We start from the raw sequence: 15,833 nt of genomic DNA, 5'->3' as shown, positions 1-15,833 counted from the left end.
GGTTCGGGTGGATTGGCCGTGCTAAATTGTCCCATAGTGCCGAGGGATGTGCAGGTTAGGGTGGATTGGCCGTGCTAAATTGTCCCATAGTGCCCAGGGATGTGCAGGTTAGGGTAGATTGGCCGTGCTAAATTGTCCCATAGTGCCCAGGGTGAGTTAGCCATGGGAGACTGTCCTTACAGACAGTGGGACGATGTGTTTTGGCCTTGTCCCCTTTACCTCGAAAAGGCCGGCGCGCAGCACCTGGAACGCGACTGTGTACGTCACTGAGCTGCCTTTCTTGCAGTAGCCCAAGTGGTTGAGGGGTGTGTGGCACACCACGGAGTTGGCGGTGGTCTCAGCAGCTCGGAGATCCTCCTCTGACAGCTTCTTTCCTGTCAAGGGAGAGAGAGACGGAGACGGAGAGAGAGGATGACTCTGAACACAAAGGGTTGAGGGAAGTGAACAGCAGCTCCCAGTCTCTCAGCCACGACGCAAGTTTACCACATTTCAAACCCACCACAACAACATATACCACAGGAGGAAAGGCTGGGCGTGTCGCTGCTGATTGGACGTGGCATTACCACAGCATTTCTCTCTCTCTTCACCAACTGCCAGGCTCTGCCTTCATCCACAGGTGGTAAACAAACGCAGCGATATTATCGCACAAGCTTGGCCACTCCGGCTTCACTACAACCAGTGTGCTGCCCGAAAGGTCACAGGACTGGTGCAGTCAGTAGCCATTCGGCCCATCATTGCCGAGCTGGTTCCCCAGTAACTGTCTCGCCTTCTCCCTGGACGGACTTCCCTTTGAGGTAGCTGCCGGGCTCTCTTTGGGAAACCTTAATGGAACCTGCCTCCACCACACCCTCTGAAGAGCGTTCCAGAGCCCATGTAGTTTCCCCTTCTTTACTGGTTTATTTTCAAAGAGCACAAAACTATTAGGAGCAGGAGTGGGCCATTCAGCCCCTTGAACCTTCTGCACCGTTCAACATGCTCTATATTAGCCTCAACTCCACAACCCATTAATCATCAATAATTTAGCTCCTTATATTTCCTCTGTGCGCTTCGGTTTTTAACTTCCAGACAGCGGCACATCCGTTTCTGCAACAGGATTTGTTTCCTTTCTTCTGTCCCTGTCCCTTGGAGCCCGGGAGGGTGAACCCTTCCATTGTTCAATCTCTCCCATCTTTCACCCCTCCTTCCCGTTTGATCCTCACTCAGCTGTTCGAATCCGACGGCATCTCAACACCTTTGGGCTGGCACGGTGACTCAGTGGTTAGCACTGCTGCCTCACAGCGCCAGGGACCCTGGTTCAATCCCACCCTCGGGGCGACTGTCTGTGTGGAGTTTGCACATTCTCCCCGTGACTGCGTGGATTTCCTCTGGGTGCTCCAGTTTCCTCCCACAGTCCAAAGATGTGTAGGTTAGGGTGGACTGGCCGTGCTAAATTGTCCCATAGTGCCCAGGGATGTGCAGGTTAGGGTGGACTGGCCATGCTAAATTGTCCCATAGTGCCCAGGGATGTGCAGGTTAGGTCAGGGGTAAATGTAGAGTAATAGGGTTGGGGAATGGGTCTGGGTGGGATACTCTTCAGAAGTTCAGTGCAGACCTGTTGGGCTGAAGGGTCTCTTTCCATGCTGTCGGGATTCTATGAATCCATGTCCCAGTCACAGGCCTGAAACCTTAACCCCATTTCTCCTTCCCTCTGCAGGTTAGGGTGGATTGGTCATGCTAAATTGCCCATAGTGTTAGGTGCGTTAGTCGGGGGTGTGGGGGGTGTGGGTCACTCTTCGGAGGGTCGGTGTGGACTGGTTCGGCCGGAGGGCCTGTTTCCACACTGTAGGGAATCTAATCTAATCTCGGCTCAGGCTACATCGGAAGCATTGCTGCTGTCTGCTCACGTTCCATTTCTCCCCTGATCGCCGGGAGAGTGGGACGCCGGATTCGGAGCGTCCGAGGGGCTGGCACAAGGTACACAGAGCGTCCCACCCTGGCACTCACCAGCCTGTGAGCTGAGGGCACTCTCTGGAGTCCACACCAGCCGCACGGCCAGGAAGTCTTGCAGGTTGTTCAGGAGTGTGTATTTGACCGTGAAGCGCTTGTACAGGGAGACGGGAGACTCACACGAAGCCATCATCACAAACTTGGGGCGGTTCAGCTGAATGTTCGGTAGCCTGAAGTGGGGGAAGGAGAAAGGGCATCACATGGAGGGAGGGAGGGAGAGAGAGAGAGAGAGACGCTCCCGAACCGCTGCAAATTATTTCAGCTTTGTACCACCCCAAACCGAGCCGACCGTACTCAAAAAGAGAACGGGTTTACACGCAAATCAGGAGGCGGCCATTCGGCCCCTCTAGTCTCCTTCACTGTTCAATCAGGTCACAGTTAATCTGACTGCAACCTCAAATCCACAGCCCTGGGAACATTTCAGCACTCCACGCTGAGCAGGAATCCGACGGACTGCAGCCTTTAAAACAAACAATTCCTCCACCTTCTCAGGAATTGGCTCCCAATGCTCTCATCCCTCAAGTTCTGAGCGAGGGTCCCTCGACCCAAAACCTCAACTCTGATTTCTCTCCAGACCCTGCTGAGATTTTCCAGCCATTCCTGCTTTTGTCATTGCTTTACAGTATCAGCAGTTCTTTCGGATTTTAGAAACAAAATTCTCGTCTTTGTTTTAAACGGGTGACACCCGATATTTAAGCAGTGACCCTTCGTGTAATTATGCAGCAAGGACGTCAAAGATTAAGGGAGCATCTAATGACTGGCTTTAAGGTAATTAAAGGACTCGACAGAGTATACAGAGGAAATGTATTTCCTTTGGTGCAGAAAGGGCTCAGCATATTTACTTTACTCAGATATGGGTGGCTGGGTCAGTCCTTAATTGCCCCCTTGAGAAGGTGGGTGTAAGCTGCGTTCTTGACCCACTGCAGTCCACCTTAGGGAGGGAGCTCCAGGAGTCTACTAACCCAGCGACAGCGAAGGAACAGCGATATATTTCCGAGTCAGGATGGTGAGTGGCTCAGAGGGGGACTTGCAGCGGGGTGGCGTTTCCGTGTATCTGCTGCCCTTGTCCTTCCAGAGGGTGGAGGTCGTGGCTTTGGAAGGTGCTGCCTGAGGATCTTGGGTGAATTCCTGCAGTGCATCTTGTAGATGGTACTCACCGCTGCTACTGAGCGTCGGGAGGTGAGTTACTCGCTGCAGGATTCTGACCTTCTCTTGGAGCCACACAAAGTGAGGGAGAAATCTGGAAAGCTTGCCCTTTCAAAAAAGGGTGTGTCAAAAGCCTTGTATGGGAGTGGGCATTGATTATATATTTCACATGTGGGTTTCACATTATTTTGTTTGGGGGAGGAGGGGTGTTGTTATGGAATGGAAGCATGTAGATCTCAAGACAGTTGGAATATAATAGCAGCGATGTGCTTCCGAGACTTTATGAAGCTCTGGTTAGGCCCCATTTAGAATACGGTGTCCAGTTTTGGGCCCCACACCTCAGGAAGGACATCCTGGCACTGGAGTGTGTCCAGTGGAGATTCACACGGATGATCCCTGGAATGGTAGGCCTAACATACGAGGAACGGCTGATGATCCTGGGATTGTATTCATTAGAGTTTAGAAGGTTGAGGGGAGATCTAAAAGAAACTTACAAGAAAATGCGTGGCTTAGGAAGGATGGACGCTGGGAGATTGTTTCTGTCAGGCGGGGATACTAGGACCCGTGGGCACAGCCTTCGAATTAGAGGAGGTCAATTTAGAACGGAAATGAGGGAGATATTTCTTCAGCCAGAGAGTGGTGGGCCTGTGGAATTCATTGCCATAGAGAACAGTGGAGGAGGTTAAATGTCTTCAAGGCAGAGATTTATAATTCCTTGCAAGATTAAGAATTTAAGGGTGACGGGGAGAGTGCGGCTAAGTGGCGTTGAAATGCCCATCAGCCATGATTAAACGCCGGAGTGGACTCGATGGGACGAATGGCCTCACTTCCTCTCCTATTTCTTACAGTCTTATAGATGGAGCTAAGCTTCCTGAACGCCCTGCAGTGCTTCACAAACAGTTAATGCCTTTGGAATGCTCCACGAGTAAAATCACGGGGTGCCCAGCACATATTCGATGGGCCGCGACTTGCCTGTTGGGCCACCAAGCTAAATACTGGGGTAGACAGTACTCTGCTTCCCCTGCTGCTGTCACTCCCTGGGCAGTGTTGCTGAACAAAGACCTTGGAGCGCAGGTTCATAGCTCCTTGAAAGTGGACTCACAGGATAGTGAAGCCAGCGTTTGGTACGCTCTCCTTTATTGGTCAGCACATTGAGTACGGGAGTTGGGAGGTCATGTTGGGGCTGTACAGGACACTTTTGGAATACTGCTGTATCTGGTCTCCCTGCTGTGGGGAGATGTTGTGAAACTTGAAAGGGTTCAGAAAAAAACTGACAAGCATATTGTCAAGGTTGGAGGGTTTGAACTATAGGGAGAGGCTGGGGCTGTTTTCTCTGGAGCGTCGGAGGCTGAGGGGTGACCTTACTGAGGTTTATAAAATCATGAGGGGCATGGATAGGATAAATAGACAAGGTCTTTTCCTTAGGATGGGGGAGACCAGAACTAGAGGTGCATAGGTTTAGGTGAGAGGGGAAAGATATAAAAGGGACCTGAGGGGTAACTTTTTCACACAGAGGGTGGTACGTGTATGGAATGAGCTGCCAGAGGAAGTGGTGGAGGCTGGTGCAATGACAACATTGAAAAGGTATCTAGATTAGGGTATAATCTAGTCCCATTTGCCAGCACTTGGCCCATATCCCTCTAAACCCCAAATAGGAAGGTTTTAGAGGGATATGGGCCAAGTGCTGTAAAATGGGACTAGATTAGGTTAGGATTAGTTGGGCTGAAGGGTCTGTTTCCGTGCTGTACATCTCTATGACTCTTAGCTTTTGTCTTGTTTCCCCCATCCAACCACAGCTGCAAATCTGTGATCAACCTCAGGGTGGTGCACTTTAACCATGTCATAGCACCAAAGCTCCTCTGCATAGAACAAGCGAAAAGTCTCTCACTAAAACCAGGAACTGGGGATGCTGAAGATCTGAAGCAAGAGCAGAAGGCGCTCTGCAAACCCATCTGCGGAGAGAGAAAGCAGAGTTCAGGTTTCAGGTCCACTCACCTTTTTTTTTTCACAACACTCCAGTTCTGGCAGAGGGTCGCTGGAATCGAAGCGTTGCCCGCGCTCTCTCCATGGAAGCTGCTGAGTTTCTCCAGCGACTCCTGCTTGTTGTTGTTGAGGTGGAGGTCACTGTTGTGGACCAGTCCTGCAAACACTGCGGCTGTTGGAGCAGCTCAGAAGTTGGGAATAGCAGCAGCGAGTAACTCCCCTCCTGACTCCCCCACCCCGAAGCCTGTCCCATCATCAACAAGGCACAGGTCAGGAGGGTGAGGGAATACTCCCCACTTGCCCCTGGATGGGGGCAGCTCCAACAACACTCAAGAAGCTCGACACCATCCTGAATAAAGCAGCCCCCCCGCTTGACTGGCACCACATCCCCTCCCTCCCCCACCGACACTGAATAACAGCAGTGTGTACCATCTACAAGATACCCTGCAGCAATTCACCAAAGATCCATCCAAACCCACGACTGCTTCCATCTGGAAGGACAAGGGGCAGCAGATACATGGGAACACCATCCCCTTGCAAGCTCCCCTCTGAGCCACTCACCATCCTGACTTGGAAATATATTGGCCGTTCGCTCAGTGTGGCTGGGTCAGAATCCTGGAGCTCCCTCCCTCCCTCACGGAGCTGAGTGGCTGTCCCTACACCACACGGGGCTGCGGCGGCTCAAGAAGGCAGCTCATTCCCCCCATCTTCTAAAGGGGCAACTAGGGACGGGGCAATAAACTGTTAGCCTTGCCAACGATGCCCCACCACTGACTGAGGAAATGTCCTTTCCGCATTTTTTTAAATTAAACCCTATGGCAGGGAGGGGACAGGACGGGCAGGATTTCCCAAGCCTTTCTGACAGGACCATGATCCACTGCAGTGTGCAGCCACTGACCACATAACCAGAGAGGAAATTAAGCTGCGTGCCCTTTATTGCAAGGGGATTGCAGTCCAGAGATAGAGGGCTGCCTGAGATGAGATCACAGAACATTACAGCGCCCCTCATGTTTGCACCAATCTGTGAAACCCATCTAACCTACACTGTTCCGTTCTCGTTCATATGCCTATCTAAAGATTATTTAAATGCCCTTAAAGTTGGCGAGTCTACTACTGTTGCAGGCAGTGCGTTCCATGCCCCGACTACTCTGAGTAAAGAAACTACCTCTGACAGCTGCCCTGTATATCACCCCTCCGGGTTCAAAATGGAACACTGTGTGCAGCTGTGCGACCCAGGAAGGGGAAATGACACAGCACTAAGGTTCACTAGATCGGTTCCTCCTGAGAGGATGCTGTGTCTTTAAGAGGTTATTTTGTTCTTGGTTTTCTTTTCCCGAAGAGATGGTTGTAAGGCACAGGTGTTTGAGCTCTCTCTGAGAAAGTAAACAGCTTGAGGTTTTTTTTGCTCCCCCCCAAGTTGGAACAATAGAAGCAGCCTGGCTGGGTGTGGCCAGCTCTCTCAGACCAGCCGTTCTAGCTTTATTGCAGTTTTTAGGTTTAACTTTGAGCAGAAGCCTTTGGAGTCTCATCAGAGTTGGAAGCTTCAGTGAATGTCTCCTGGCTGATACCCTCTTTGAACTTTCTCAGGATGATTTCCTCCTGGATTGGAGAACTGCATGTGAGAATCTGTGTCTGAATTTTCTTTGCCAAGGGGTTTATGGGATGTTACTGCATTGGAACAGTTAATTAGTAATAGGTATTGTTTCTATTACTCTATTAAGTTCTCCTATAGAGTTCACTTATTCTAAATTCCTCTGTATTTGGTAGTACGTTAGCTACAGAGTTTCAATAAATTGTTTTGATTAATGGCAAGTAGTTTGACCAGTCACACTGCATGAGATACATCTGTCTTTGAAAATAACAACAGGTTATGGTCTAGGCTATTTTATAAGATGTTATTGAGGGGCTCTGGTCTGGTCCATAACACCGGGATGTTGGGGGAGCGGAGTAATTTGGTGATATCACTGAAAGATGTAAAGGGGCTTGACAGGGTCAACAACACAGAGATTGTTTCCACTGGTCGGGCAACCTAAAATCCATGCCCCAACCTCAGGATAAAAGTTCTGTACGTTGAGGACTGGGATGGAGAGAAATATTGTCACTCAGAGGGAGGCAAACCTTTGGAATTCTCTCCCTCAGGAGGCTGCGGGCACTCCATCGCCGCATATATTTAAGGCCGGGATTGACAGACTTTGGGTCTCTCCGGGAATCCAGGGACGAGCAGATAGGAGAGTGGATTCACCAGCCCTCGTACTGGACAGTGGAACAGTATCAATGGGCCAAATGATCTACTCCTATTCCTATCTCCTGCTTATATTTAAAATGTTGACAATACATCATTAAACGTGCCTGGTGGTGCACAGGAGTCACCAAGCGAAGGAAGATTGATTGTGACAGCAGTGGGCAATACTCACCTATAATGGGTGTAGATCTTGTCGTCTAGGGGCAGGTTAGCTGTGGACCAGCACACTATCGCAGTCAGTGGCACCTCCAGACCCTAATCAGGGTTTAAAAGGGACACAGCAAAGGAATAAATTATTGCCCTTGAAGCTGACATCACAATGCGAGCCCGCATCCAGGACCCTCCGACAGCAAACCTAACGTTATTCAGCATCTACACTGTTACATACACACCCAGCCAGAGCAAAGGTCAATCAGTCTCAGACTGACCAGCCATTCTAGCAGGAGGAAGAGGCCAGCTCGTCAATCAGACCAGCTCCCCACTGAACACACACACAAAGTCACAGTGACACCATTTCTCTCTCTATCTCACACACACGATGCAAAGAACATCAATATTAGACACTAACAGCATTTTTCCCTCTCTCACATATACACACACACAGTCACGATGCATAAAATGTCAATATTAGACACTGACATGATTTCTCTCTCTCTCTCACACACACACACACGATGCACAGAATGTCAAAATGAGGCACTGTCACCATTTCTCTCTCTCTCTCTCCCACACACACACACACACACGCACGATGTATATAGAATGCCAAATTTTAGATACTGGCACTATTTCTCTCTCACACACACACACGATGTATATAGGATGCCAAATTTTAAATACTGGCACTATTTCTCTCACTCACACACACACACACGATGTATATAGAATGTCAATGTTAGATACTGACACCATTTTTTTTTCTCTCTCTCTCACACACACACGATGCATACAGAACGTCAATATTAGGCACTGACACCATTTCTCCCCCTCTCACACAGAGTGTGAACACCATCAGGTCATGTGATGCCCGAGCACAGCTAAAGGAACAAGTTAAAACCCACAGCCAAATGAGGATCAAACTGAAGCACAACAAACCCGCATGGTTTTTAACAGTAACTGTCCCACTTGGCGACCGAACACTCAGAGACACACTCTGAAACTGACTCCCTTAAACTCTGAACCAATGCAAATCTAATACAGATACACATTTTTTCTGAAGTGATTTAAAGCAAGGCAGGCCTGTAGACCGAGATCACAGGTAGACCGAGATCACAGATAGACTATACACCTCAGCCCACACCATACAGATTGCAGCTCACCACCCTTTCTCAGGGCAATTTAGAATGGACAGCAAACAGTGGCTTCACATCACGAGGACGCTTACTAATGGAACTGCAGAACATGTCTGAGGGACTGAGGCTTCCACCTAATCTGATGTCTCACAGCACCAAGGACCCGGGTTCGATTCCACCTGCGGGCGACTGTCTGTGTGAAGTTTGCACATTCTCCCCTTATCTGCATGGATTTCTTCCCACAGTCCAAAGATGTGCAGGTTAGGGTTGATTGGCAGTGCTACATTACCTTAGTGCCCAGGGATGTGCAGGTTAGGGTGGATTGGCCATGGGAAATTGTCCCAGAGTGCCCAGGGATGTGCAAGTTAGGGTGGATTGGCCGTGCTAAATTGTCCCATAGTGCCCAGGGATGTGCAAGTTAGGGTGGATTGGCTGTACTAAATTACCCATAGTGCCCTGGGATGTGCAGGTTAGAGTGGATTGGCCGTGCTAAATTATCCCATAGTGTCCAGGGATGTACAGGTTAGGGCGGATTGGCCAAGGGAAACACAGGGACAGTGTTGGGGAGGTGGGTTTGCGTGAATGAGTGCGACACTCTTTTGAGGGTCGGCGCAGACCCGATGGGCCAAACAGCCCCTTTCCGCAGCATAGGAAGTCCACGATGGTCTGACAGTGGGCAGCCTACCTCCTTGGTGTCCGGCTGTGGCCTCTCGTTGACCTGGAGCTGGAAGAGGAAGGCCTGCTCCTCCAGGGCACTGAGCTTCGTTGGGAGGCGGCTGGAATTACCGCTCATCCTGCAGAAGGATGCCACGCACACGTCACCCGATTGGTGGCTGTGGGTGTCGGCAGGCGAGGGCGGTGCGGGGCGGGCGGGTAGGGAGAAAACCAACAGCAGAGGAACCATCAGCACAGAGTCCGACATGAAGTACCACCAACCAATACTTCGACAGGCAGAGTTACCCACCTCCCTCCCTCCCTCTCTCTCTCGCTCCCTCCCTCCCTCTCTCCCCAGGGCACACGATCTAACAGTGGCACGAGACCAGGCCTTAGGAGCAGCAGAGGGAGGTTCATCCAGGACGACATTGAAGGGTTAGGGTGTTAAAAAGAGGGAAGGAGAGCCGGAGAGATTTAGGAAGCTGAAGGGTCAGCTGCTGACAGGGCAGCGATTGGAATCGAGGATGGGCAAGAGGTAGAAATGCACGATTTCAGAATCTGAAAGCGGCTGCACTGTCAGATCGGGAGCCAGCATACATCAGTGATGACAGAAAATGTGCAGCAGCAAACGCGTTAGGCTACAGGGCAGCTGAGCTCACTCCTCCTCCATTACAGACACGGTTCACGCCCCTACCCCCCCCCCCCCACACACAGAGGGTGGTGTGTGTATGGAATGAGCTGCCAGAGGAAGTGGTGGAGGCTGGTACAATTACAGCATTTAAGAGGCATTAGGATGGGTATATGAACAGGAAGGTATTGGAGGGATATGGGCCGGGTGCTGGCAGGTGGGACTAGATTGGGTTGGAATATGTGGTCGGCATGGACGGGTTGGGCCGAAGGGTCTGTTTCCGCGCTGTACATTTCTATGACAAGCACCAGCCAAGCAAATACCTGACCCCTGATCCCTGATCAGTTTGAGAATTCTTCATTCACCCCATGGCACCGATTAGGTGGGCAATGAATACAGCTGCACACAGCCCCCCAGAACCAATCGAGGATGTGGGCACGGCATGGACTGGTTAGACCGAAGGGTCCGTTTCCGTGCTGTGTGACTCGATGCCTCTCTGATTTGCACGGTCCAGCCACTCAAGTGTGTACCAATTGTCAGAGGTGCCACCAACCCAGCCAGGGGTCCAACCCACCCGTTCCTCCAGCCCCTTGTAAATCCCAGGAAGAGAAAACAGACGAGGAGCAGTTCTCACCAGACATTGTCCACGAGCAGCACCGAACCATCGGGCATCATGGGCAGGTAGCTGGCGTTAAAGTTTGGCAAAATCCGGACGTCCTGAATGGAGAGTTCCTCCTGAGAGGAGGTGTTTAACACTGTCAGAGGGGGAGGAAGAGAAAGCAGCCATTTCAGCGTCGGGCTGAGACATGACAGCACTGCTGCTGCGCGGAGAGCACCCCGTCCCAGTCACTCGCGTCACAAAGGGGAGCTGCTGCAGGAGGCCATTCGGCCCCTTAACAGCCTGCTGCTCCGGTCAGCTCCACCTGGACCTCGGCGTCCCCTCGACATCCAAATATTGACCCAGACGTGACAGAGCCATGGGGGTGGAGAACCCAGAGACCCTCCGCGGGAAGAGATCAGATGTCATCCAGGTCCCATAACGGCCCAGCACTTACCCCGAGGGTGTGCGCCCCCCACACAGCCACCTGCCCAGCTCTAGACGCATCCCCCACCCCCAAACCTCAGTAAAGGGGAGCAGCCTCTCTCAGCCCTGAACCCGGAAGGATTTTTACATCTTTCTCTGAACCTGGAAGCAGTTACTTTGCGCGGAGGTCAGATCAGGGGATGGCGAGACCTCTGTTCTGACCTCAGTTGTGACAGAGCAGAGGAGGGGGAGCTGGGTACGGGTCAGGAATAAGACACACAGCCTGAGCCGAATCGCCAACTGAGCGTGGCAAGTCGCTGAACTGAGCTGGAGTCGAATTAGGTGGGACCACACAATCTCTGGAGAGCAGGTTTGGGCCCGAAACCCTTTGTCAGGGCTGGGGAGGGTGAGGGGAGCCCAGCAGTAAATACAGAGGAACCTCGATTATATACATGACACAGGCGGGCAGTTTTCCATTTGGTTAATCGAATGCTGGATAACATAGTCAGCCAAGCTTCGGGACTTTGCGATCCTGTTCGGATAATCCGAAATTTGGTTAATGGAATGCCGGATAATCGAGGTTCCCCCTGTAGTGGGAGGGCAGGTGGGGTGGGAGGGCAGGTGGGGCTGAAGGAAGGGTCGGTGGGATGGTGGTGGGTGGATGAAGGGTGGGGGGGATATTGTGATTGGTCACTGGGAAGGCTGGAGAGGATAGGTGAGTAGGAAGATGGACAGGTTAGGTCAGGTCAGGTCAGGTCAGGTCAGGGAGGCAAGGGCTGGATGGAGGATGGAGGGATTTTGAAGCTGCTGAAGGCAGGGTCTCAGGCCTGGAACGCTGACGTTCCTGACCCGCGGATGCTGTCTGACCAGCTGTGTTCCTCCAGCTCCACATCTACTTACTCTGGCCAGGAGCATCTGCAGCCCTTACTGACTCCACATTGCACTACCTAGGGTTGTGTATCTGGAATTTAGGAAGGTAAGGGGGTGACTTGATCAAAGGTTTTGAAGATATTAAGGTGAACGGAATGGGTGGATGGAAATAAAAAACTAGCTGTGCAGGTTTGGAAAGGCTGTGGCTGGGGATAGATTCCAAACTTTTCAGGGGTGAGAAATCAGAAAACAAAAGGAGGGTGTGTACGGAGATAAGGAGAAATATCTCCAGCCAGAGAGTGGAATTCACTGCCACTGAAGGCTGTGGATGGCAGGTCATTGAGTATATTACAGACTGAGATAGATAGGTTCTTGAGTACCAAAGGGATCAAGGGTTACAGGGAGAAAGTGGGAGAATGGGGTTGAGAAACCTATCAGCCATGATTGAGAGGCGGAGCAGACCTGATGGGCTGAATGGCCTAGTTTCTGCTCCTGTGTCTTATGGGTAGAGGCTTGGCGATGTTTTCTGCAAATGGCACTAAATGCTGGATCTATGGTTGATGTTAAACCTGAGGCTGACAAAACTTTATTGCTATTTGTAGGGACGGGGACCAAGATGAGTACGTGGGGTTAGGTTGCGCATTGACCTGGCTCTGAACGAATGCCGAGTTAGGCTGGAGGGGACGAACTGATTCCACCGTTCTATTATTCATGCCCTCCAGCATTCCCTGGCTTCTCTGGGACTGCTGACCTCAAACTGGAAATAATTGCATGGATGATGAGATAAAGGAGGTGAACACTCGAAATACTGGACTGCCGGTCCAATGACAGCAGGGCGCCTTGCAGTTAGCGACGGCTTTTGGCTTGTTTTGCGCTAACCCCTTGACCCCGCACCAAATAAGTGGCTGTTGGAGCTGCCTTTGTTCAGGTGAGAGGGGCTGAGGTAAATGACTGTGTTCATGATTGAGGTATTGTTAGGGAGTGGCTGGTTAGTAGCTGAGGAGAACAGCATAGAAGCATCGAAGGAGAAGTCAGAGGTTTCGAGTACAGGGATAGGAAGGCGTTGTTGTAGTCATACATGGCCTCAGTGAGGCCACATCTGGAATATTGTGTGCAGTTTTGATCACCTTTTCTGAGGAAGGGTGCTCTTTCTCCCGAGGGAGTGCAGCGGAGGTTTCTCAAGCTGATACCAGGGATGACGGGACTGACGTATGAGGAGAGATTGACGAGGTCAGGATTGTTTTTGCTGGAGTTCAGACGAGTTGGGGGTGGGGGTGGGGATGGGGGGTGGAATCTCATAGAGACTTTTGAAATCCTAACAGATGCAGGGAGGATGTTCCCGATGGTGGATGTGTCAGGAACCAGGGGTCACAGTCCAAGGATTCGGGGGGGACCATTTAGGATGGATATGAGGAGATATTTCTTCACCCAAAGAGTGGAGAGCCTGTGGAATTCATGACTGCAGGAAGGAGTTGATGCCAAAACACTGAATGCATTCAACAGGCAGCCAGATATAGCACTTGGGGCGAATGAGATCAAAGATTATGGGGAGAAAGCAGGATTAGGCGACTGAGTTGGATGATCAGCCGCGGTGGTAATAAATCGAGGAGCAAGGCCGAATGTCTTCCTCCCACTCCGAATCTTCTGTTTCTATATCGGATCTCGGTGACTGGCGGAGATGTAAAGGAGTGGGATCCTGGACGCTCTGGTCCGAATACTGAATACTCAATGTCAGATTCAGGATGTATTAAATAGAAGGACCAATTCAGTCCTCTGACCACGTTCGGAAGGTCATAGCAGAGAAACCTGGGCACAGCAAGGTGATGTTTGAAACGCTGAATGCTTCCAATGGATTTGGTCCTAGCAGTGTGGAAGATAATGTCTGTGGCACCTCGGCACTGAGACTACCCTTGGCCGGTGTTCAAGGGGATGTTCCTGCAAAGCTGGACCAACAAACCTTGCAGAGTGGACTGACGCTGTTACCTTTCAGAACAGTCAGCTGTTTCCCCGAGATGTTAAGTTGTCGACACTTCACCGTTGGAGGCGGCAGCACCGTCAGCAACGTACTCACTGCAGGCAGAGAAAACGGAGAACATGAACGGTTTCCCCACCATCCAGTATATTGACACCCCTCGCCATCTCGAAAGCTCCTGTTAGACCTACTCGACAATCTCTGCTTCAAGCTCTCAGTTTCCTGACCTCTCCTCACAGCTGAACACCCTTGTGCCTGGTAAACTTCCTCTGTTATCCTAAGGCTTCACAGCTGCCCTGAACGTGAGAGATTCAGAACTGACCCACAGCTGAGGCCCAGACACAGCATTCAGCAAAGCTTTACACAATCTCTCTTGCTGTTTCTGCTCTTTCCCTATTTGGTTATAGCTGGGGAAAACAAAGACAGGCTTCATTTTTATTTGCCTTGCTCTTGTCTGAACATGCGCAAGAATGAGAAATCTCAAAGTGAGCCATAGTTCAGCCACTTCCTTATCCTCCTGCATTGTTCGAACTCTTTGAGCACCTTTCTTCTGGGTGCAGGTTGTAAAACTGTCTCCTCTGGATGCCACTCTGTATGGCCAAGTGGGCAGGTCAACTAACAAACCACTGGAAATGTAGACACCAAGGGTAATAGAAATGTAGATGAGGGTACTGGGGCATACAGATTGAGACAGGGGTAGAGGGAGGCAAAGTAGGGTATTTTATTGTGTGCAGGTTTGGTCTCCTAGTCTGAGGAAGGACATCCTCATTGCTGAGGGAGTCCAGCGAAGGTTCACCAGCCTGATTCCCGGGATGGCGAGACTGACATTTGAGGAAAGGCCGGATCGACTGGGCTTGTACTCGCTGGAATTTAGAAGGATGAGGGGGTGTTCTCATAGAGCCATATAAAATCCAGAGGGAACGGACAGGCTAGATGCAGGAAGAACGCTCCGATGTAGGGGGATGACCTGAACTGGGGGGGGGGGGGGGGGGTCACAGCCCAAGAATAAGGGATAAGGTCATTCAGGACGGAGATGGTGAAGAGTTTCTTCACTCTGAGAGAGTTGGGAACCTGTGGAATTCTCTCCCACAGGAAGCTGATGAGGTTAGTTCACGAGAAATAATCAAGAGGGAGCTGGGCAGGGCAATTACAGCTAAAGGGATGGAGGGATTACGTGAATGGGACACTGAGATTGCATGATCAGCCATGATAGTATTGAATGGTGGGGCAGGCTTGAAGGGCCTGAACTGCGCTGTAATGTTCTACGTTGTAGGTTCCTGCTCCTTTTTCTATGTTTCTACATAAAGGTGGGCATGAGTAAGGATAGGCTCATGTTCAGGGGCACGTAGGTCAATGGAAGAATATGTATAACACACCCTCCTTAATAACAGCCGAGTCTGACCGTTGATGCACTTGTGACTCGGCCTAGCTTTCCCACCCACCGTCCCCCCTCCCCCAACACTCAGACACAGACAGACACACACATACAGACGCACTGTTTCAATTCCAAGCAGAATAGCAGACACCTTTGCCAGTTCTGAGCATAGAGTTTACAATAAACTCTCCAGTTACACCCGTTATGTTTGCACTGAGCAAATCAGCACTCGCCACTCGGAACATTCAGGAAACAGGCAGCTTACACAAGGTGCTGCCTGGCAGCACCCGATTCTGCTCTGCAATCAGGATCGGGGCTCAGTACGCACTTAACCGGTCATCGGGAGCTCACAGCAGGGCAATTCAAAAGGATACAGAGCAGCACAGAAGGCCACTGACTGGGGAGACACACACAGAGATCTCCTCCATATTAGAAACGCCAAGGTTTAGTTTTACCGAGACCACAGCAACTGAATGACACTGAGTCAGAGTGTGTGTGTGTGTGAGAGTGTGTCTGTCTGAGTGTCTGTGTGCAGGTGAGGCTCAGGGAAGTCGGAAGAGACTGCACTTAATGTTGCCCCCCCCCTTACCATCTCGCCCCGCCCGCCCTCCCCTTTACCGTCTCGCCCCGCCCCCTTTACCGTCTCGCCCCGCCCCCTTTA

The 15,833-nt window shown here is 51.0% G+C and overlaps 1 protein-coding gene across 1 annotated transcript in view; it reads right to left on the bottom strand.

The window, feature by feature from the left end:
• Window positions 1-15,833, bottom strand: part of trappc14 (trafficking protein particle complex subunit 14) — a 52,162-nt gene that overhangs the window by 5,772 nt on the left and 30,557 nt on the right. The window contains exons 3-8 of the mRNA XM_043683625.1: window positions 13,809-13,895; window positions 10,566-10,686; window positions 9,335-9,482; window positions 7,530-7,612; window positions 1,984-2,156; window positions 162-374 (exon numbers count right to left, since the gene is read on the bottom strand). Coding sequence (XP_043539560.1) covers window positions 162-374; window positions 1,984-2,156; window positions 7,530-7,612; window positions 9,335-9,482; window positions 10,566-10,686; window positions 13,809-13,895 — 825 coding nt within the window. The remainder of the gene's footprint in view (window positions 1-161; window positions 375-1,983; window positions 2,157-7,529; window positions 7,613-9,334; window positions 9,483-10,565; window positions 10,687-13,808; window positions 13,896-15,833) is intronic.

Source organism: Chiloscyllium plagiosum, chromosome 48 (genome assembly GCF_004010195.1).
Source record: "Chiloscyllium plagiosum isolate BGI_BamShark_2017 chromosome 48, ASM401019v2, whole genome shotgun sequence".
Lineage (NCBI taxonomy): Eukaryota > Metazoa > Chordata > Chondrichthyes > Orectolobiformes > Hemiscylliidae > Chiloscyllium > Chiloscyllium plagiosum.
This window is presented reverse-complemented; position numbering and strand designations above follow the sequence as displayed.